Source organism: Setaria viridis, chromosome 4, assembly GCF_005286985.2.
Source record: "Setaria viridis chromosome 4, Setaria_viridis_v4.0, whole genome shotgun sequence".
NCBI classification, from domain to species: domain Eukaryota; kingdom Viridiplantae; phylum Streptophyta; class Magnoliopsida; order Poales; family Poaceae; genus Setaria; species Setaria viridis.
The window spans coordinates 39,754,763-39,774,227 of NC_048266.2; the positions used below are offsets into that span (position 1 = coordinate 39,754,763).

The following is a 19,465-nucleotide window of genomic DNA, read 5'->3' on the forward strand; positions in this document are numbered from 1 at the left end:
ATGAATTCATCTGCTCTTGACTCTTTGTCACGTGCTGCACACAATTGTAGAGACTAGTGCTGATTCATGGCTTTGCAGAAATTTGTTAAACAGCTGCACAAAAGGCTGATAAGAGGAAAACTCCTTTTGGCTACTATGTAGGTATCCTGTTTACTTTTAACTGAATAATGGTTTTGACTGACATGCCATATATAGGAGATTACACAACAAAAGGACTCCATAAACAAACTTGTATAAGGCTGTTGCTATGCTCTAACACCAATCTTTGTAGAGATGATTACGAATATTAAATAAGATTGTGTTGAGCTGACTACATGTTGTGGCTGCAAAAATTTATACAATGAATGCTAATTTCTGGAGTTCCTGGTACATCTTTTGAAGCCCATGCCTGGAGCTCTCTATGCATGCAATGCAATGCAGAATCAGTGGATGGAGCAAAGGTAGAAGGACGGCATGATGAAATTGGTCGCCTGCTCATCAGTACTACTCTGTCTGTCACCGCCACATGGCTGATGGCACACAGCCACATACCCTGCCTGCTCCAACTGCTGCCTCGCCCCGTGATACCCGACCCTTCGGACATCCATCCTGATCTGCATGATGCTAGTTTTGCTGCACTGCACTTCTCTTTGTATTGCACACTTGCATTCATTCCTTCTTCAGGCCGGCTGCCACCACTGCGAGGAGGACAGGATGGAACTCAAGTGAACTGAAGGAGATTGGAGCTGCTGCATTTCCGGAGGGGCCTGTCGTGGATCTTGAATGCTTTGAATTCTGAGCTACCCTGAACCCTGACTGAGGTAACTGGCAATCTGAATCTGTTGTTATACTAGCTAATGACTGCTTCTGAGAGGTAATAATGAAACATAGAATTCTAGAATCGACAGATAACCTTCCCTGCTGGGAGATGAGATCGTCACCATGTGCATGTGTCTGTCTGTTTGGCAGCTCAGCTAGAACGTTGAAAACTAGGGGTTGAAGCATGGCAATGGCATTTGGGCTTTGGCAATGGCACAGCATAAAGCTGATAAGCATAGCTAGGCCTGGTCCTGCTAGTACTAGTCAGCTAGTGCCTTCACAGTCACTCACAGCAGCTGCCACAGATGACACGGCTGACTGGTGGTGTAGTCCTGTAGTGGCCACCCATGCATGGCATGCCCTCTGTACTTGAAGGGACCCACTGCCAGTAAGGAATAGTACTGAACCACTGTTGAGTGGGCCCACTACTAGAGGACATGGATGTTGGATGGGATGGGGAGCCTGTGCCTGTCTAATAATTGGACCCAGACTCCAGTCAGACTTGCTCTGCCTGCCTTTTGGCGCTGACAGTGTCCATGCACACCTGCTTTGGCAACCTTTTTCTGAATAAAGTTTACACCAATTTTTTCCAACAAAAATTGGATGAGATCATGACAAGAGTAGACCATAATATTCCGAGGTTGATATTTGTGTGGATGTTGATGGAGATTTTTGCATACATAAGACAGCACGCATTTGTGAACTATTAATTGCCTTTTGTAAAAGCATATCCCAGCAACCAACATAATACTCCTCCAGCCAACCAACCAACCAAGAAAGCAACACAAGACCACCAGAGAAGAGACCTGCTTCTGCTGCTTAAATAGCTCCCCTCGTCGTTTTCCCCTCATCTCTCTCTCTCTCTCTCTCTCCCCGATCCGCTGAAAGGAAGAACAGGGGGAGGGAGGGGTCCTGCTAGCTAGTGCTCTACTTCCTCTTGTTGCGACCTTCTTCTCCATCGCGGGTGGGGTTCGTGCTCCGACCTCTTCCTCTCCAAGATGCCTCCATCTGTTCCTTGCCCTTTTTCTTTTAGTTTCTTTTCTCGCCGCGGCTCTGTCAGTCCTTTTCCTCCTGGAGAAACAATGTGTGTGTCCTTGGGTTTTAATCTCGATTCCGCGTTCGTTTGTTCCCCGTGTGTTTTGGTGTTGATACACAACAGCAGGCCTTGACTGCACCAATGCGGGTGCTTCTGTTGTCCTCTTGTTCCCCCCCCCCCCCCCCCCCCCCCCCCCCCCCCCCCCAACCTTCTTCTCTAGTTTCTCATCGTGTCTATGTTTTCGCTTCCATGGCTGCTTGTATGAGTTAGCCTTTTGAACAGAGGCCGTGTGTAGGAATTAGCCTTCTGTATGTACATCTTCATTACCTTTTGTGTGCTTTTCTTGCTGTTGCAAATCTTTCCATGTAATTTCAGTCTGTGAGTTTACTTTTGGGGCAAAAGCTGCGGCCTTTAGCTTACAACATTGATTTTTTTTATTTTTGTAATATTCTAAGCTAGATTCTAGTGACTGTGTTAGCACATTACTAAGTCAAGTTTTATATGAACATTGCAAATATATAAAGAAGTCTCAGCAATGGCCTCCCTGCTGCTCTAGTAAAAAAAATGTTCTATATGAACCTCCTTACCTCGCTTTTGTTAATACTTAATACCCAAAACTAAATCTCTGCAGTTCATGCTAGCTTGTCTGAAAATTGTTTAGCTATGTTTGTTTACGTGTGTAATTTTCACAGTTATGATCAACTTCTAATAACTGGGCTTTACTCTCCTGGCAGTTCATCAAGTTTTTCAGCTCACTGTTTCGCTGCCCCCGGCATGGGATCGTGGAGACCAAGAATGCCTGGGTTTGGAGAGGGCTCCCAGGCTGCTGAGCCTGGTGGTGGTGGGAGAGGTCCTGGAAGAGGTTTTCGTGGCCGTGGTGCCTCCTACCATCAACAATTCCCACAAGGTGGTCGTGGAGCTGGCTACTACCAGCATGGACAAGGTGCTGCGTCTCAACCTCGTGGAGCAATGACGCCACAGCAGTGGCGGCCTGCTGGCCCTGCTGCAGGGTATTTGGGCCATGGTCAGGCTTACAGAGAAGTGCAGCCACCACAAAACTATGGTGGTGATAGAGGTGGACGCGGGTCAGCTCCATCCGCCATAGCTCCCGAGCTGCGCCAAGCAATGGAAACTTCACATGAACCGGATAACATCTCCTCACCAGAAGCAGGCTCTCCAGATCTGTCACCACGCGCTTCTACTGTGGAAGTGACGGATCAGCTGAAAGATTTGTCTGTACAGGGTGAATCTAGTGTGGGCCAAGAGATTGTGCAAGCATTTCCGGTGTCTCACAATTCATATAAGTTTCCTCACCGCCCGGGAAATGGAAGTATTGGCACCAGGTGTTTGGTGAAGGCAAATTACTTCTTTGCTGAACTGCCTGACAAGGATCTTCATCAGTATGATGTGCGTTGGTCTATCCCTTTCAGCATTCTATTGAATCGATGGCATAACCCAAATGTTAATGTTCTTAACCCTGATTTTTTTCCTAATCACGGTGGTGTATCCTATCAGGTTTCAATCACCCCAGATGTTACATCACGAATTCGGAGCCGTTCTGTGATGGAAGAGTTGGTAAAGCTGCATAAGATGTCATACTTGGGAGGGCGGCTTCCGGCCTATGATGGTAGAAAGAGCCTATACACGGCTGGCCCACTGCCATTCACTTCAAAAGAATTTCACATTACTCTACTTGAGGAAGATGATGGTTCTGGTGTGGAGAGGTATCATTGAGCCATGCTTGTTGACATGTTTTCTCATCCTAGGGAATATTTGTTTGACATTTCTTATTGTCTTTTCTATAATTTAGGCGTCAGAAAACTTACAAGGTGGTGATTAAATTTGCTGCAAGAGCTGATCTCCGCCGTCTTGAGCAATTTATTGCCGGAAGGCAGGCAGAGGCTCCTCAAGAGGCTTTGCAAGTTCTTGACATTGTCCTGCGGGAGCTGCCAACAGCAAGGTGATTAAATTAAACTCTAGGCTTCAGATAATAGGATAAATCAGTGAGAATCTCACAATGGTGCTTTCCCCTCCTTTGTTTCACAGATATGCACCATTTGGTCGATCTTTTTTCTCTCCTGACCTTGGGAGGAGGCGATCCCTTGGCGAGGGAATAGAAAGCTGGCGAGGGTTCTATCAGAGCATTCGTCCTACTCAGATGGGCTTGTCATTGAACATTGGTAAACCTCTCTCTCATAGATGTATGTATAAGATACAGGATTAAACTTGGGTCCTCTTGTTGTAACACTCAAATCTAAGCCCATCCAATAGATATATAACTTGGGTGATGCCAAGCAAATGTTTAATTTGTGAACAAGCTACCTATGAGCGTTACACCTCCAATGTTTGCAGTTCTGGCCATTAAATATATTCTATTTATGACTAACTTATTATGTCATGAATCATGAAGGGCATCATAACTGATAAATCATAAGATGATAAGCGCGATCATTTTTCTTGCTGATAAAAGGCCATAACCAGTAGTCATATTCCCTCAAATAAGATTTGCAGATGATTTGAAAAATGTACTTTAAACTAGCAGGCAGTATCAGTCATAACTTAAGGTTCTCATATAACTTTGCGCAAAGCATAATCCAAGCCATGCACAGATGGTAGTATGGTACCATATCATGTAAAGTTGATCTTTCTTTCAGATTCACAAGACAGGGTTCTGTTATGTTTGACCTTTTCGATTCAGTGCCATTTTTCATGTTGCTAAATTAGCATATTCCTGAATGCTTCTCCTCAATTTACATTTTCCACTTTTTCTGCCTTTTCAGATATGTCAGCTACTGCTTTCTTTGAGCCATTACCTGTGATAGATTTTGTTGCACAGCTTTTAAATACTGATATCCACTCGAGGCCCCTCTCAGATGCTGAACGTGTCAAGGTATGTTTAGCTAACATCTGATTTTTCACATTTTACCAGTTGACTAGGAAGGAACTAGTCCTCAAACGGAACTTTGGTACCTTTCTGTAATGCAGAAGACCTAAAGTCGTTGAAGAACAAATGTTTAGTATATTGCTTATTGGAAACAGACTATTATTTGTTGCATATATTCCTGCTATCCAGTTCTTAATATTTGCCTCTATGATTTTATTTTGTCTTACCATATCTGAGCTGCCAATATCTGTTTTTGTCTGTCACTTTGTCTACGGTTTTAACAATCAACTTTATGTGTTGTTGTGCACAATTTTAGATCAAGAAGGCCTTAAGAGGAGTGAAGGTGGAAGTTACCCACCGTGGTAACATGCGGCGGAAGTATAGAATAGCTGGTTTAACATCTCAGGCAACTCGAGAGCTAACGTACGGTCATCCCTTGTTTCTTCATTTACTTCTGTGTTTACATTTTCCCCCTCTGGATCATTTGTTCAGAGGGAAAAAAAATCCAAGGATAATATCTTAGTCCTAAAAGAAAATGATGTTATTTGCTGCAGTTTCCCTGTTGATCAAGGGGGCACAGTGAAGTCTGTTGTACAATATTTTCAAGAGACATATGGCTTTGCCATCCAGCATACCTACCTGCCCTGCCTGCAGGTTGGCAACCAGCAGCGTCCAAATTACCTTCCAATGGAGGTAAGTTTAGTGGTTGAAGCTGCTCCTCTTGCTCTTTAGTAGCAAAGCTCTACACTATGGCTTTGATCCCTGCTTATCCTTTGGTAGCAAAACATGTGTTTCTAATCTGTGCTTCACTCAGGTCTGCAAAATAGTGGAGGGGCAGAGGTACTCCAAGAGATTAAACCAGAGTCAGATAAGAGCCCTTTTAGAGGAGACATGTCAGCGCCCACATGATCGGGAGCGTGACATAATTCAGGTAGTGCCTTCCCCCCCTTGTTTCAGTTATTTTGGGGTTCTCCTTTCGTTTGGCAACATCGCATGCTTATACAAAATACAACCTATTTTTTGTGTGCCCACAGATGGTGAATCATAACTCTTACCATGAGGATCCTTATGCTAAAGAGTTTGGCATTAAGATCAGTGAGCGTTTGGCTTCAGTTGAGGCACGGATTTTACCTGCTCCTCGGGTAGGTTGAAACCCACTCATATTAAGGAAATATCTTTTGAAGTACCTTTTATTTTTTTTTCTCATCACCTTTCTGTGCTAGCAACTCCTGTTTATGGGTGTCATAACAAAGTGGATGATTAACATACCTCATAATTCTTTGTAACATTTCCACCCTGTTCTGTTTTATTTCCAATGATGCAGCTCAAATATAACGAGACTGGCAGAGAGAAGGACTGCTTGCCAAGAGTTGGGCAGTGGAATATGATGAACAAGGTACTAAACATTTAGATTTCTGAATAATAGTTTCTAAATTATTTATAACTAAATAGCTATATTGGTTATATTGTTATAAAGAAATGGTATGCATAAGCTCTTGTGTTCCGAGACCTGAGCAATTTTTAAGATGCTGTCCACCTGCCTCTTTCACATTTAGCTTCAAAATGAAATAAATCATATGCACAGTTGTATTTAGCATTCACATTAAGATAATTGCATTTCTTGAATGACAAAAATGGTGGGTTAATATAATTGCACTTCTTGATTTTCCTGCTACCAGTATTAATTTATCTCTTGCATTTTCGTCTGTGTTAAAATATTGTTCGATCATCCATGCCACCACTGACGTTTTCCTAATTATTAGCACTACTAATTTTATACTTTGCTAACAAAAATATTTGCTTTGCCTAAAGATTTACTACTTATTTTCGTTTTTTACTATCTAGAAAATGGTAAATGGTGGTAGAGTCAGGAGCTGGTTCTGTGTCAATTTTGCTCGAAATGTGCAAGAGAGTGTTGCAAGCGGATTCTGTCGTGAACTTGCTCGCATGTGCCAGGCCTCAGGAATGGCAAGTATCCCTCAAACACATGCTGAAATGGCTATTACCCACTTCATCTACTGGTTTATCGAAGTAATAATATAAGGTGACTGTAGGACTTTGCTTTGGAGCCTATTCTTCCACCTATGCATGCACATCCTGATCAAGTGGAGCGAGCTCTGAAAGCCAGGTTCCATGATGTAATGAACATGCTCGGACCACAGCGCAAGGAGCTTGATTTGCTTATAGGAATACTTCCTGACAACAATGGTTCTCTTTATGGTATATAAACTTACAACTCTGTGTGCCAGTTTTATATTCATTCCTGTGTGATTGTGCATATGGTTGCTGTCAACCGCTCTATGTTGGTATCAGGTGATTTGAAGCGTGTCTGCGAAATAGACCTTGGGATAGTTTCACAGTGCTGCTGTGCGAAGCAAGTTTTTAAGATGAACAAACAGATACTGGCAAATCTTGCTCTGAAGTTAAATGTCAAGGTTGGTTTTCTATCGAGTCTGCTTTTGTTTTTGTTGCATTTTCCAGTTGTTGAACCCAACACAATTTTGCTTTCAAAGGTTGGAGGAAGGAACACTGTACTGGTTGATGCAGTGTCAAGACGCATTCCTTTGGTGACTGACAGGCCTACCATCATATTTGGTGCGGATGTAACCCATCCTCATCCTGGTGAAGATAGCAGCCCTTCCATTGCAGCTGTAAGTTGAGCTATCAAACGCATGTTTTGTGACTGATTATTTGAATATTAACCTGCAATTGTTTTTATAACCCTGCAGGTTGTGGCGTCCCAAGATTGGCCTGAGGTGACAAAGTATGCTGGTTTAGTTTCTGCTCAATCTCACAGGCAAGAGCTAATAGAGGATCTGTATAAGGTGACACATGATCCTCAGAGAGGAACAATCTGTGGTGGCATGATCAGGTAGGTGTTCCACCAAGGCCTCCATCTCCTTCCTCTCGTCTGTCTTTTTTACCTAGAGCTCAAGTAATACATGCTGAGATCCACATTTGCAGGGAGCTTCTTATATCCTTCAAAAGATCAACTGGTCAAAAGCCTCAGAGGATACTATTCTACAGGTACGAGCTCTTACAGAAACATTTGCTCTCATGCTTTGAGGCAAATACCTGCTGTAACTGGCTAGCTAATGTGGTTACCTTTGGCAGGGATGGTGTGAGTGAAGGGCAGTTTTACCAAGTTCTACTGCATGAGCTGGATGCAATCCGAAGGGTAGCTTTTTTAAGTTTCCCTTTCTTTTTTTTGAGACAACACAACAGAGATAGCAAGAGGCTGGCTGTTGCGATTTACTAGCTGATGTTTCGTATCTGCTTTAGGCATGTGCATCGCTGGAAGCAAATTACCAGCCACAGGTGACTTTTATCGTGGTCCAGAAACGGCACCATACAAGGTTGTTTGCACACAACCACAATGATCAGAATTCAGTTGACAGGAGCGGCAACATACTTCCTGGTGAGTATTAATTGTTTTAGGAATGCTGTATGTATCAAAACATTCTGTCCCTGGACCATGATCTGCCTAATCTAACTAGGGAGCAATGCTTGCAGGTACTGTTGTGGACTCGAAGATCTGCCATCCTACAGAGTTTGACTTCTTCCTGTGCAGCCACGCTGGCATCAAGGGCACAAGCCGTCCTGCTCACTACCATGTCCTGTGGGATGAGAACAACTTCACAGCTGATGCACTGCAGACCCTTACCAACAACCTCTGCTACACGTAAGCTTGGCCACTCTTATTTGCTAGTAGTTCATCTAGATCTCAACTCAACCATGTCCCAGCTGCTTAAAGCGATGATACTATATAACTGTTTGAATTGCTTGTGCAGTTATGCGAGGTGCACGCGCTCTGTATCTATTGGTAAGCCGCTTTCTGAAAGAAATATGGTTGAATCGATCAGTCTGTTGCCTTGGTTTATGAATGACTTATTTTATCCGTGACCATCAAACCAAAATGCAGTCCCACCAGCGTACTACGCTCATCTGGCTGCTTTCCGCGCCCGGTTCTACATGGAGCCCGACAGCTCGGAAAGCGGGTCGCTGGCAAGTGGCGTCCGTGGAGGCGGAGCGCCGTCCAGCTCGTCGACGTCACGCAGCACCCGAGCGGCCACCGGCGGAGCCGTCAGGCCCCTCCCCGCGCTCAAGGACAGCGTCAAGAACGTCATGTTCTACTGCTGATGGAGCCTGCCTGCCTGTCTCTACAAGCTAGCCATGCAGTAGCGCTGCTTTTGATCCTCGATAAGATAAGCAGCCAGCCAGCCTGCCTGAAATTCGAGTCGTTTATTGGTCAGTAGTAATAATCTGCTTGCTACTATTGCCAGTCATACTATTCAGCCCTAGGCCCTGCTTGCTGCACTGGAGGGATCCCATATGTTGTTATGAACCTCTATTATGTTCATTGTGGATCATATCATGTTGTTATTGTTGTCAGTTGCCATTTGCATTTTCAGAATTTGCTATGTGGGACATTTTGTTGTGAACTGTGGTGTGTATTTGGATTTTCAAAGTTTTGCATGCTATCTGGGGTGCCAGGCATGCATCAGCTGCTGGCCATTGCCTTGCATGGTCATGAAATGCGTTTTCTTTAGGGAACTGCATGCCCATTCTTGGATTCAGCATCCTTCAGTCCTTGTGGTATATTATTATCAATTGTAACCATGTACACTTTCAATCGCTTTACATCATCCATCTCTACAATTACAATCAACACAATGGCATCCACACACATGCATACACTTTACAATACACTCCGGTCCGGTATCAATGGAATATGTGCAGCCACGAGGACCTTGGCTTCAGGGTATCATATCACCACATCTCTCTGGTTCAATACGTTCTAGTCAGAAGTTGAAGACTTGTTCCCCATCAGGCTGGTCATGATCCTGAGAAAACAATTAGTATTAAGCGACACTAGCTCATCGTTTTATTGGTAGGTTTGAAGTTAAATTCGTGCAAGTTGGGGAGAGGCCTTACCTCTGAATCCTAGTCTGTGGCTTTCTGCAGCATCCAAATTTGGATTTGTGAAACAACAAATGGGTCAGTCAGTTGCTTCCCCGGTCTCTCTTCAGTAAAGTTCTTAAGAGTGGGCACACTTGCCTTTCTTTCGGTCTTACTACTGTCACTGTACTAGGCCCTGCGCCTGCTGGGGTTTGCGGAGGATGTTCGAATACTCTTGGTACGGTCTTTGCCTGCACGGATGATATATAGCATCATTCATCAGATATCTCCTATTACTACAGTCCTGATGATTGCAACGCTGTCACCACAGCATCAGATAGCCAGATTTATTCACAACTCACCAGATTCCTGAACTGAAGATTGTAGAACATCTGCAGATAGCGCTGTTTGGCAGCCCTCTCTTCCTTGTTCAGAGTCTTCCAGAATGTATACGTTGAACCCATGTTCAGGACCTTAGTTGCATAAATCTTCCATGTGTAGCTGCCATCATGTTCAACACATGTTTAGTTTTACTGTTTTTTCATCAGATGCATCCAAGAGATATTAGGTCAGTCATGTTATGGTATGGCACCTACCATTCGTAGATGCGCTGAAGCCCAGCAGTGGACACCTTGTTCCAGTAGCTTGGGTCTTCCTTGCACTTTTGGAAGAAATCTGCAATCTTGTTGCTTGCCTCCCTGCCGTTCATGGGGTTTATGTGGAAACCGGAGACACCATCCACTATGATCTCTGCCGGTCCTCCCTGATTTGTCGCAAAGGTTGTCAAGCCGCAGTTCATCGCCTCAATCACTGTCAGCCCAAATGCTTCATAAAGTGCAGGCTGAAACCATAGTAGACATTATGTTAAAAGGTTAGAGTTGAGTTTCATTCTCTGCAACTTTCAGCATAGAAGCTAATGCATACCTGAACAAATGCACCCTTTGTATCAGCAATGCAACGGTACAGCTCACCGTTGCGGACACGGTCAGTCTGTGCCTTGATCCAGCGGATCTGTCCTTTAAGCTGGTACTTGTCGATCAGGTTGTGCATTTTGTTGATCTCTTCAATCTCTTCCCGGTCCTTGGACTGTGATGCCTCCAGCAGGCCAGCGACAACAACAAGGTTTACCAGGTCCCTCAGCCTCCTGTTCTGGCCATACCACTCCACTAGTCCAGTGATGTTCTTCACCTTGTCCAGCCTTGCCATTGAGAAGATGATTGGCTTGTTTCTGTCTGCCAGATACCCTCTGATTTTATGGCAGCACAGAAATTAGCAAATCGGACATATGGAAGAGATTTTGTGTCTTTTGGGAAAAGGAAAAAAAAATCTTACATGTGTTCATCGGTGTCCTGCTTGCTGTAGAGCAACTCCTCAATCTGTGGGTGTAAATCTGTCAGCCGCTTCTGCTTCTGAGTGAAGGGGAAGTAGATGGACTGGTCAGCACCGGGTGCAGCAATGTTGAACTTTGGATCAAAGACATTAATGCCCGTGGCGTAGCGGCAAAGCCCTGGCATTGTGAACGCGTAGTGGTGCTCATATTGGCCAGGCTTCTCTTTGCTGCACCATATGTTCATGTTTCAGGCTTCTAGGATTAAGTAGTGGTCAGTGTTCTGAAGATACAGTGAGATGCATTATACTGACCTTCCAGCAATTTCTTGGTATGTGCTGGTGATGATGAAGTCACTGGTGTTCATGGCAATCATATCAGCGGTGAATTGGCAGGAGAAGTGGTACTTCTGGTCTAGATCTCTCCACTTGACATCTGAATCTTCATACTTCGTCTTCTCCAGAGCGTGTGCGATTGTCCCCTGTCAGTAAAATCATTTTGTGTCATACCAAATTTTTGTTGGTAGCAGAAGTAATCTTGCAAGACTTCAATTGTCATGAACCTGAGTGACCCCAAGCTTGCTTGACATGAGGGACGCCACCAAATTGCCATCGGTGTAGTTGCCGATGATCAGGTCTGGCTTACCCTCCAAAATGTCAAGAATTTTGGCACAAGAATCCTGAAATTGCTACTGTGAGCAGGGCACTTATTGGAATATCATAGGCGTAAGAACTGACAGCTGGCAAACCTGGGCATATCTCTCTAGGTATGGGTAGATGTCAAACCGGGACACCCACTGGCGCAAATCCTTGCCGTCTTCAGTCTTGAATGGCACACGAAGTATGCTGCAATGTTTTGTGTTTTCAACTGGCTCGAGCTCCACGTTGCATTTTGTGCCCTTGGCATCTGGTATCAGTCTTGTTAGCTGCAGGAACATTATCAGCCGTTAGGACATCTATATCTATCTATATATATATATATATATTAAAATTGAGCAGATATGGATCATGACGTCATGAACTTTACCACAAGAATCTTTGGTGTTACTTTCAAACCCTGCTGCTTGATTCTTTGCAGTAACTCCTCTTCAAGGGCCCTGACTTGGTCCAGGATGTAGACCACCTGACCGCCGGTATCTGGCAAGCCAAGAACCTTCTCTTGGCCAAAGTAACCGTGAATGGAGAAGACGACGATGTTGAATATGGTTGGAACTCTGCTGAAGAACTTCTCCATGTTGATAGGGTCTGGCGCTTGTAGCACTTCAGACAGGCAATTCAGTGTCTCTTTGCACCTTTCAGCAGTGTCACCCCACCCTTTCTCCAATCCCCACTCTTGAAACCTGCAACACCAGTGTTGTATTCAGGAACCTTAGGCACAATATCTAGTATTCGCACAAATAATTTTTATGTTCTTGAGATAGAAATCTCACCTTTGTTCAAACTTGGGGAATGGCGTGTATCTTGGCAGCCCGCTGACGTATACCTCAGCAAGTAGCAGCGCTGTCTGAAGCTTGTTCACCGTGTCAATGATATCGTTAACCATCAGCTTCTGCATGTTGATGAGGTGATCAGGATATAATTAAGTTCACATGGTTGCTCATTTTTGACACTAGTATATCCACCATGAAGAGGTGATCAGATATCCGTACCTCACCACGGTAGTTTAGTGAAAGCAAATAGTCCAGCAACGGTTTCATGCTAGTTTCAGGCTTGTCGCCCAGCTTTGAAGACATAAATTTGGAGACAAACTGGAGCCCGTTTCCTATGGATGACGGCAGTGTGAGATGCGGCGTTGAGAGGTCAAGAGCACCGAAATCGACTTCCAGTGAGTTGTCATCCTTGGCCCTGAAGATTCAGATACAGTTTCAGCTGGCATCAATACATTTGTGATCAATGTAAAGGCTCCTAGTATTTGATTGGTGAAGACTGCATACCAGTTCTCGTCATATAATGTCTCCTTGAACTTGAGATACTCAGACGGTGTGATTCCTTCGACCGACAGATCGTCGGAATGAACTTTGACGTACTCCCAGATGCCAGGATTCATCCTGACAGCAAATGCAACATAGGGTGGTAGCACCACTGCTTCCTGCAGGGATAACAAGTTATTTGAGTTAATACGAGACCATTCCATCAAACTTGATGTTGTCTGCAGAAGATTTTAAATCGAGATGAGATTACCGGTGTCGAACAAATAATGTAACCGAGGAAGCCTTCGACAAGCTTTTCCTTCTCGACTTTGTCATCCAGTGCTTTCTCCAGCTCCTCTAGGAGCTGCTGGTTCTTCAAGAGCCTCTTTCCCTTGGACAAATACCTGAAACATTGTCATACCCAAAAGAACAAGAAAAAACTTTTAGCATTGCAAATGAAAATCATCTGAATCCATCGTGGTGACTTCATTTAAATCGGGTTTACCTCTGGAAGCATCTCTTCATCTGGTATCGGCTTTGCCTTAGCGCATCGGGCATGCCATCTGCAATGCTGTCCGTCCTCTTGAAGCTGAGGTTGTTGGACGCCATGCTGGCCTGGGAATGGGAACAAAGAAGAATGCTATGGATCGGAGGAGGAAGAATGCTGTGACTGGCTGGGTGTTGATGGGGCATCAATTTATAGAAGAGAGCATAAAACATTAGTCTCTTGACAAGGTTTTCTTTCTGTGGACACCAGCTGGAAATGGGAGATGGCGCGAAGGGGAGAAAGCATTATGCTGAAGAAACATGCAAGGCAAGAAAGGCATGAAATGGTTTCAAAAAAAAGAAAGGCATGAACACCAAGGCCGTATCATCGTAAGATTCCTTGGATTGATTTTATTACCATACATTCTCCCTACCCTATAAATGGAAAGAAAGGGATTTCTTTAATTATTCTGCAATTAGTACGAGTTTACCTCGTTGGAAAGTCCAACATCAACCGCTGGGGTTGGAATTGGATAACTTGCATATGAAAACAATGTACAACTCATCCTCAACACAAGCATACGGTCTCATGGTTTTATGCTTTACATTGGATCCCAGTAACGGGCTTCCTGACAACCTGGGTGCCAACCCACACATTTTTATGCACATTTGGCGTGATACCAGTTATTTTGCCAGTCGCAGCGGCCATGCAGTAACTTGAGAAATAAGCTACGTTCTGATGATTAAGGGCACAACAATTTGTTTCTGATTTGCCACACTCTTAGCTTACAGATATACCAAGTACGTTACGTAAAGGGCTATTTTTTGTTAATCTAGACCAAATCGTTAAATTCTGCCAGCATTTACAGTGACTGGTCAACTGTAAAACAAAAGTCATATTTTTGAGCCAGGAAGAGGGCCTTATATTTAACCGCAAATACAAGTCAAAATCCATCAAACCCAAATCTTACAATTTACAGACCACCATAACCAGGAAACAGAAAAGAATTACACACATATTGAGTCCTGGTGAAGGATACCCATACTAAGAGGTCAAGAAAACGTGAGCATCTGCAGACTGATTCAGCAGAGAGAACCATGCTTTTCCTCAGGGCTCCCCAAACCATCATATCATTCCAGCGCATATATCCTTTTTTTTGTTGCGAAAGATTTCTAAGGCATAGAGTGGTAAAAACTCAAGACCCTCAAAACAAATGAAAACTCCTGGATCAATCGTGAATACAAGCTCTCAATATAAATACAAACTCCCGGAACAATCCACAAGGGACAACTGAAACGTGTGGCTGTACCAAAACAAGCCAGTGTCTGCAAGAGAAAGGAACACAAAATGCATGTGTGAGCTGCTGTTAGTACCCTAACATATAATAAGATAATTTATACAGGATAAGCAAGATTCTGAAGGGTGCAAGGAACATACCGCACAAAGATTTTCAGAATGGCTTCACTCTTCAGACTGGGCATTTGTTTCGTAGATGCGACGGCTCTTGTTGTACCTAATGTACCTCTTGCCATCACAACTTATGATGCGCACCTCAGGGATCTGCTGAACGATGTGCCAGTTCTTGCCACCATCCAGGCAGCTCCTGAGTAACGAAAGACTGCACTGCAACTCAAACCGTCGCAGGCCTCTGCACTTTTGAATCAGTAGTTCCAGCCACCGCGGGAAGGCAATGCTCCAGAAGATGATTAGCTCTTCGAAATAAAATGTCTCGGTGGATGGGGGAAACACAAGTCTGAGGTATTGCAGCGCGTCAAGGCCTGCCACATGCTTCAGCTTGGAGCAGTCGTCAATAATAAGGGAATGAAGCATGGGCAGGTTGGAGATCCTCTGAAGAGCCTTGTTATCTTTGAGATGGAGCTCATCAGACAGTTTTGGCAGGTCCTTGATTTCAGTTAGGCTATATGCACCCTCCACATGAAGTTCACGCAGTGCCACATGTTTTAGGCCTTCTGGTAGAGCTTTCAGTTTAGGACAGGACTGTATGTGCAGTGACTTCAGACAAGGTAACAGTACCTGGCTCTCCTCCACAGCTAATGACCACTCTTCCAGTCTCCTCATGTTTCTGAGCTTCAAAACCTCAAGCTTGGGAAACGAAGTGGCTGGTGAAAGTACAGTTGTGCCCAGGAATTCCGAGCCAATGGTGACAACTGAGTCCACATTTGAGATTTGCAGGGACTTGAGCTGGTCCAGGAGACCTAGTGAAGGCAGTTTAGTGCATGACATGCAGTTTTCAAGATCCAAAAGCACAAGGCTGGGGAAGGAGGTTCCTAGCTTGGGACCTTTTATCCAATTTGGGAACCTTACACCTCTGTAGTTCTTGATTACTAGCTTCTCAATGCTCTTGGGAGGGATGAGCTCATTCCATATCTTTTCACTGGCTTTGGCTGATTCCTCTCCACTGCATTGACCATTGATTACTTCCTGTTCTTTCTTCTCTTCTATCACTGATTCATCTTTGTTCTCTTGGCTCTCCTGTTCTTCCTGTTGCTGTTCTTCCATTACAGGTGCTTTCTCAGAGAGGTATAGATCCTTTAGGAATGGCTTGTTTGCAAGTGCATTAGCACCTGAAGTAGCTCTATCCAAACTCTCTATGTGAAGGTGCCTTAATTCTGACAAAGCTTTAAGGTCATCTAAGTCACAACCCTCAGGTCCGTTGTTGTCATGACCAATGATTAGACCAGACAGATGATTGAGATGTTTCAGTTCACCAACACCCTTTGGTACATAGCTTAGGGAGGTTCCCTCGAGACGAAGGCATCTAAGCTCTAGCAATGCCCTGATGGACCAAGGAAGTCTCTGTAACCTTTGGCAACCTTGAAGGCTCAAGGTCTGCAAGTTAATGAGAAATCCAATGGAAGAAGGCATATCTCTGACCTGAGTTCCATCAAGATTGAGGTACCTCAAATGTACCAAGTTGCCAATGGATCTTGGGAGTGCCTCTACTGCTGTCTTGCTCAAATCTAATACACGCAACAATGGAGCTGACTCGATGAGAGGATCTATTGCTCTGACATTTGGGCTTTTGAAGAGCATCAGTGACCTTATGCTTATCTGCTGCTTCAGCGAAATTGGATCCTCCGAGCAGTTTTCCATGTTACAGAATGTGAGGTGCCGGGGCTTTGACAATGAGGTGCTCAATTTCTGCTGACCATGAATTAAGACACTCTCGTCTGCTATCAAAAAGCGGGCTAGTGAGCGGAGAAGATCATGCGTTATCCAGCACCGTTCAACATTGTCAGGATCAGGTTGTAACAAGTTTCTGCTTATTAATTCTACATAATGCTCCTCAGCTGATTCTTCAAGCAACTTGTTGTCTCCAGCATTTACGATGCCTTCAGCAATCCAACGCCGAACAAGGTCAAAGCGCTGAATGGAGCATTCTTCTGGATACAGAGAACAGCGGAGGAAACACTCCTTCAGCTCGGAAGGCAGGTCAGCATAGCTCACGTACAAAGCTTGTGGTACTTCTGGAACGATTGGAGGCATGGACCAAGAATCATTATTCAGGACCATCTCCCACTCCACCTTGCTGTTGCCTCTTGACCTCAGGACACCTGCAATGACCTTGATTGCTAGAGGATGGCCGTCACATATCTCTGCAATCTTAATCCCGACATCCTTCAATGCTGCAAGCTCCTCTGAATTGCATTCCAGATCAACTTGTTTGCACAATAATGCCCAGGCATTCTCAGTGTCCATTTTATCAACACGGTGGACGACAGCCTTCATGCTTGACGCCACTTCCTCATTCCGAGTTGTGATCAGTATTCTTCCTCTCGCCACACCATCTCCCAATGGATCTTTGAGCAGATTGTCCCATATGCCTGGATTGTCCAAGTCATCTAGGACAATCAGAAATCTCTTGGAAAGAGCAGAGCTGAGGAGGCCAAGGAGCTCCTCTCTGTTCTCTGTATCCCCAACATTAGCACCGGCACCGGTGATGATCTTCTTCAAGAAAGCTACCTCCGACAAATCCTTGGACATCTTAACCCACACACAGATGGGGAAATTTTCAGTCATCCTGTCATCATTGTAGATCTCCCTGGCAAGCGTTGTCTTGCCGATCCCCACGGCACCAACAATGGCAAAGACATCCACCTTCTTCTTGCCCTCCCTAAGCATCCTTGGCACAAGGCCACCCACAGCCTTGTGGACCTGTGACCCTACTGCTTGCGGCTTAGCCGCATCATAACAGTTGTTACAGACGCTATTATGACTGGACCAATCCCTTTTTGCATCGTAGTGTGTTGATCCGACAGGAAGCCTGGGCATTTCCTCCTCGACTTCCCTGAGCCTGAGATCAATATCTCTAATCGAGAATCCGATTTCATGTCGGAACTTGCGGGGGCCAGCAGGCTTGAAGCAGGAGAAGCATCGGACCTTGGGCGTGGGTGGGCGGTCGTCGGCGAGGATCTTTCCGGCCTCGATGATGCAGATGTCGAGGACGTCGTCAATGTCGTACATGGCATCCTTGACCTGCGCCACCCAGGCGTCAAGCTTGGCGGTGAGGACGCGCCTCCGCTCCTCGTGGGAGACGATGGCGTTGATGCGCGAGAGCGTGGCCAGGAGGGCCCTGACGTCGTCCCCGACGCCGAGGGCGGCGCAGGAGTCCTGGCCGGCGAAGTTGTGCAGAGAAGCCGTGCATCGCCTGACGAAGGAGTCGAGCACCATCGCGATGGAGGCCCACCTGCTTGTGTTGCAATTTTTTCTGGTAAGCACAGAGCGATCACCGAAGAGGAAAAGTATCTGGTTTTCATGGAAATTTCTTAATTACTGAGACGGCACGATTGGGGATTTTGGTGTTTTTTTTTTGCAAAGGAATTCCTTTTTTCATCTTTGGAAGATGACGCCGACAGATACAGGAAATGTACAATGGATGGAAAGAAATCCTAAAAATCTACTACTCTTCATGGAAACATAGCGAAATTATTGATCAAGATCGTGAGACCAAAGAGGCAAGAAGAAATCTTCTAATAATCAGATCAAGAACAAGAGATCAACATGGAGAAAAAGAAATTGGGAAAGGGAGATGGATTGACATACCTTTGCTGGAGAAAGAAGAAGGTTGGGGGCGAAGCAGAGCAGGGCAGGAGGGAGAGGAAGAGGAAAGGCGATAGGGCCTAAAGGTGGCGACAGCGAATGTCACCACCTCGACGGCCACCACCTTCCTCCTTCCCCCCTCTCTCCCCTCTGCTCTTCTCCCCAAATGCAATGCAAAAGCCTCTTCTTTCTGGATCTGTCGCTGTCAGGAAGGGCTCGACCTTGATGAGATGAAATCAAGCAGCTAGCTGTTGGATGATACGATCCGATCCTCCTCCTGCAGACAAAAACCTGATGCCGGCCCGGTAGGTGGAAATGGTCGTTCTTTTCTTCTGGGAATCTGGGGAAGAAGAAGAAGGAGGCTGATCGATGAGCAGCAGCTCATCTCGGCTGTACCAACCAACGCAACAAGGACGGAAAGTCCCCATTTAGTCAGAGGGAGCTTCTTCACACCTACGCCCCTGCTGAATTCCTGCTATTCATACCGGGCACCAACATGGGTGTGACTGCAAATAATACCTATACTGTCTGAAGGAAACAAAAGTGGCCGGCCTTTGTTGCTTCGCGTCTTGTGGTGGTCGTTAAAAGTGGCCGGCCTTTGTTACTTCGCGTCTTAGTGGTGGTTGTTTGTGTATTTCTTCATGTTTTATTTCTTTGATCCTTTGTGCTCTCGTGCTGGTTCTGATTGGCTTCATCGAGATTGTGTCTGTAAACTGCTTTCTTTTTAATCAAAAGGTGCTTAGGCACTCATGAAAAAAAAATGGCCGGCCTCACCACCAAATTTAGTTTAGTCAGCAAAAGAGGAAAAGGAAAAGAATACTAAATTGGTATAATGATCTGGCACTGCATATAGTAGTATAGTCTGTCAGGGACAGCAAAGCCATGTCCATGTATGGGCAATGCAGGTCGCCCTCAACCATATTGGCTTATTGCACACCACGATCCACATGAACTAATAACAATTTATAAAATAAGAAATTAAAAAGAGAAGCTGCCAGGACGACTCTCCAAAAGTCACCATTGCGTTCGTCTCCAACAAGACTCACTCCTGCTGCTTTGCTGTC

At 45.0% G+C, this 19,465-nt stretch overlaps 3 protein-coding genes across 9 annotated transcripts; 1 reads left to right on the forward strand and 2 right to left on the reverse strand.

Annotated features, from left to right (window-relative positions):
* Positions 1–649: 649 nt before the first annotated feature.
* On the forward strand, positions 650–9,160 carry LOC117852646 (protein argonaute 1D). 7 transcript variants are annotated; one of them, XM_072293374.1, is made up of 22 exons: positions 650–800; positions 2,569–3,241; positions 3,350–3,558; positions 3,645–3,794; positions 3,881–4,014; positions 4,615–4,724; positions 5,035–5,141; positions 5,273–5,411; positions 5,533–5,649; positions 5,753–5,860; positions 6,043–6,114; positions 6,564–6,686; positions 6,773–6,938; positions 7,032–7,153; positions 7,232–7,369; positions 7,448–7,590; positions 7,683–7,745; positions 7,833–7,896; positions 8,001–8,136; positions 8,232–8,400; positions 8,510–8,541; positions 8,641–9,160. In XM_072293374.1, the coding sequence occupies exons 2-22, from the start codon at positions 2,609–2,611 to the stop codon at positions 8,856–8,858; spliced, it is 3,153 nt and encodes a 1,050-aa protein (XP_072149475.1). In that variant the 5' UTR covers positions 650–800; positions 2,569–2,608; the 3' UTR covers positions 8,859–9,160. The 7 variants fall into 7 exon arrangements, with proteins under 7 accessions (XP_072149475.1, XP_034590723.1, XP_034590724.1 ...); XM_034734832.2 differs by lacking the exon at positions 650–800 and adding an exon at positions 1,572–1,767; XM_034734833.2 differs by lacking the exon at positions 650–800 and adding an exon at positions 1,572–1,762.
* A 131-nt stretch (positions 9,161–9,291) lies between these two features.
* Positions 9,292–13,529, reverse strand: LOC117852648 (sucrose synthase 7). The gene is made up of 16 exons (XM_034734838.2): positions 13,359–13,529; positions 13,125–13,257; positions 12,878–13,032; positions 12,593–12,788; positions 12,374–12,492; positions 11,971–12,283; positions 11,693–11,869; positions 11,507–11,623; positions 11,259–11,425; positions 10,950–11,174; positions 10,542–10,863; positions 10,214–10,458; positions 9,980–10,118; positions 9,777–9,868; positions 9,654–9,677; positions 9,292–9,562 (listed from the first exon to the last, which is right to left on the reverse strand). Exons 1-16 carry the CDS (start codon positions 13,460–13,462, stop codon positions 9,517–9,519), a joined length of 2,574 nt encoding a protein of 857 aa, XP_034590729.1. The 5' UTR covers positions 13,463–13,529; the 3' UTR covers positions 9,292–9,516.
* Positions 13,530–14,238: 709 nt separating this feature from the next.
* Positions 14,239–18,894, reverse strand: LOC117852647 (putative disease resistance RPP13-like protein 1). Its single transcript, XM_034734837.2, has 3 exons — positions 18,405–18,894; positions 14,778–18,048; positions 14,239–14,665 (listed from the first exon to the last, which is right to left on the reverse strand). The coding sequence occupies exon 2, from the start codon at positions 18,030–18,032 to the stop codon at positions 14,802–14,804; it is 3,231 nt and encodes a 1,076-aa protein (XP_034590728.1). The 5' UTR covers positions 18,033–18,048; positions 18,405–18,894; the 3' UTR covers positions 14,239–14,665; positions 14,778–14,801.
* Positions 18,895–19,465: the final 571 nt, after the last annotated feature.

What these genes read in the sequence shown, in the direction of transcription:
- LOC117852646 (XM_034734830.1), top strand. Translation starts at nt 1,797, where the DNA reads ATGCCTCCATCTGTTCCTTGCCCTTTTTCTTTTAGTTTCTTTTCTCGC. An exon ending in CAACAATGGTTCTCTTTATG is followed by an intron (nt 6,939 to 7,031) that starts GTATATAAACTT and finishes TGTTGGTATCAG; the next exon opens with GTGATTTGAAGCGTGTCTGC. An exon ending in GCAGCCCTTCCATTGCAGCT is followed by an intron (nt 7,370 to 7,447) that starts GTAAGTTGAGCT and finishes ATAACCCTGCAG; the next exon opens with GTTGTGGCGTCCCAAGATTG.
- LOC117852647 (XM_034734837.2), bottom strand. Translation starts at nt 18,032, where the DNA reads ATGGTGCTCGACTCCTTCGTCAGGCGATGCACGGCTTCTCTGCACAAC.
- LOC117852648 (XM_034734838.2), bottom strand. Translation starts at nt 13,462, where the DNA reads ATGGCGTCCAACAACCTCAGCTTCAAGAGGACGGACAGCATTGCAGAT. An exon ending in GCAAGCTTGGGGTCACTCAG is followed by an intron (nt 11,426 to 11,506) that starts GTTCATGACAAT and finishes TTTTACTGACAG; the next exon opens with GGGACAATCGCACACGCTCT. An exon ending in TACCAAGAAATTGCTGGAAG is followed by an intron (nt 11,175 to 11,258) that starts GTCAGTATAATG and finishes CATATGGTGCAG; the next exon opens with CAAAGAGAAGCCTGGCCAAT.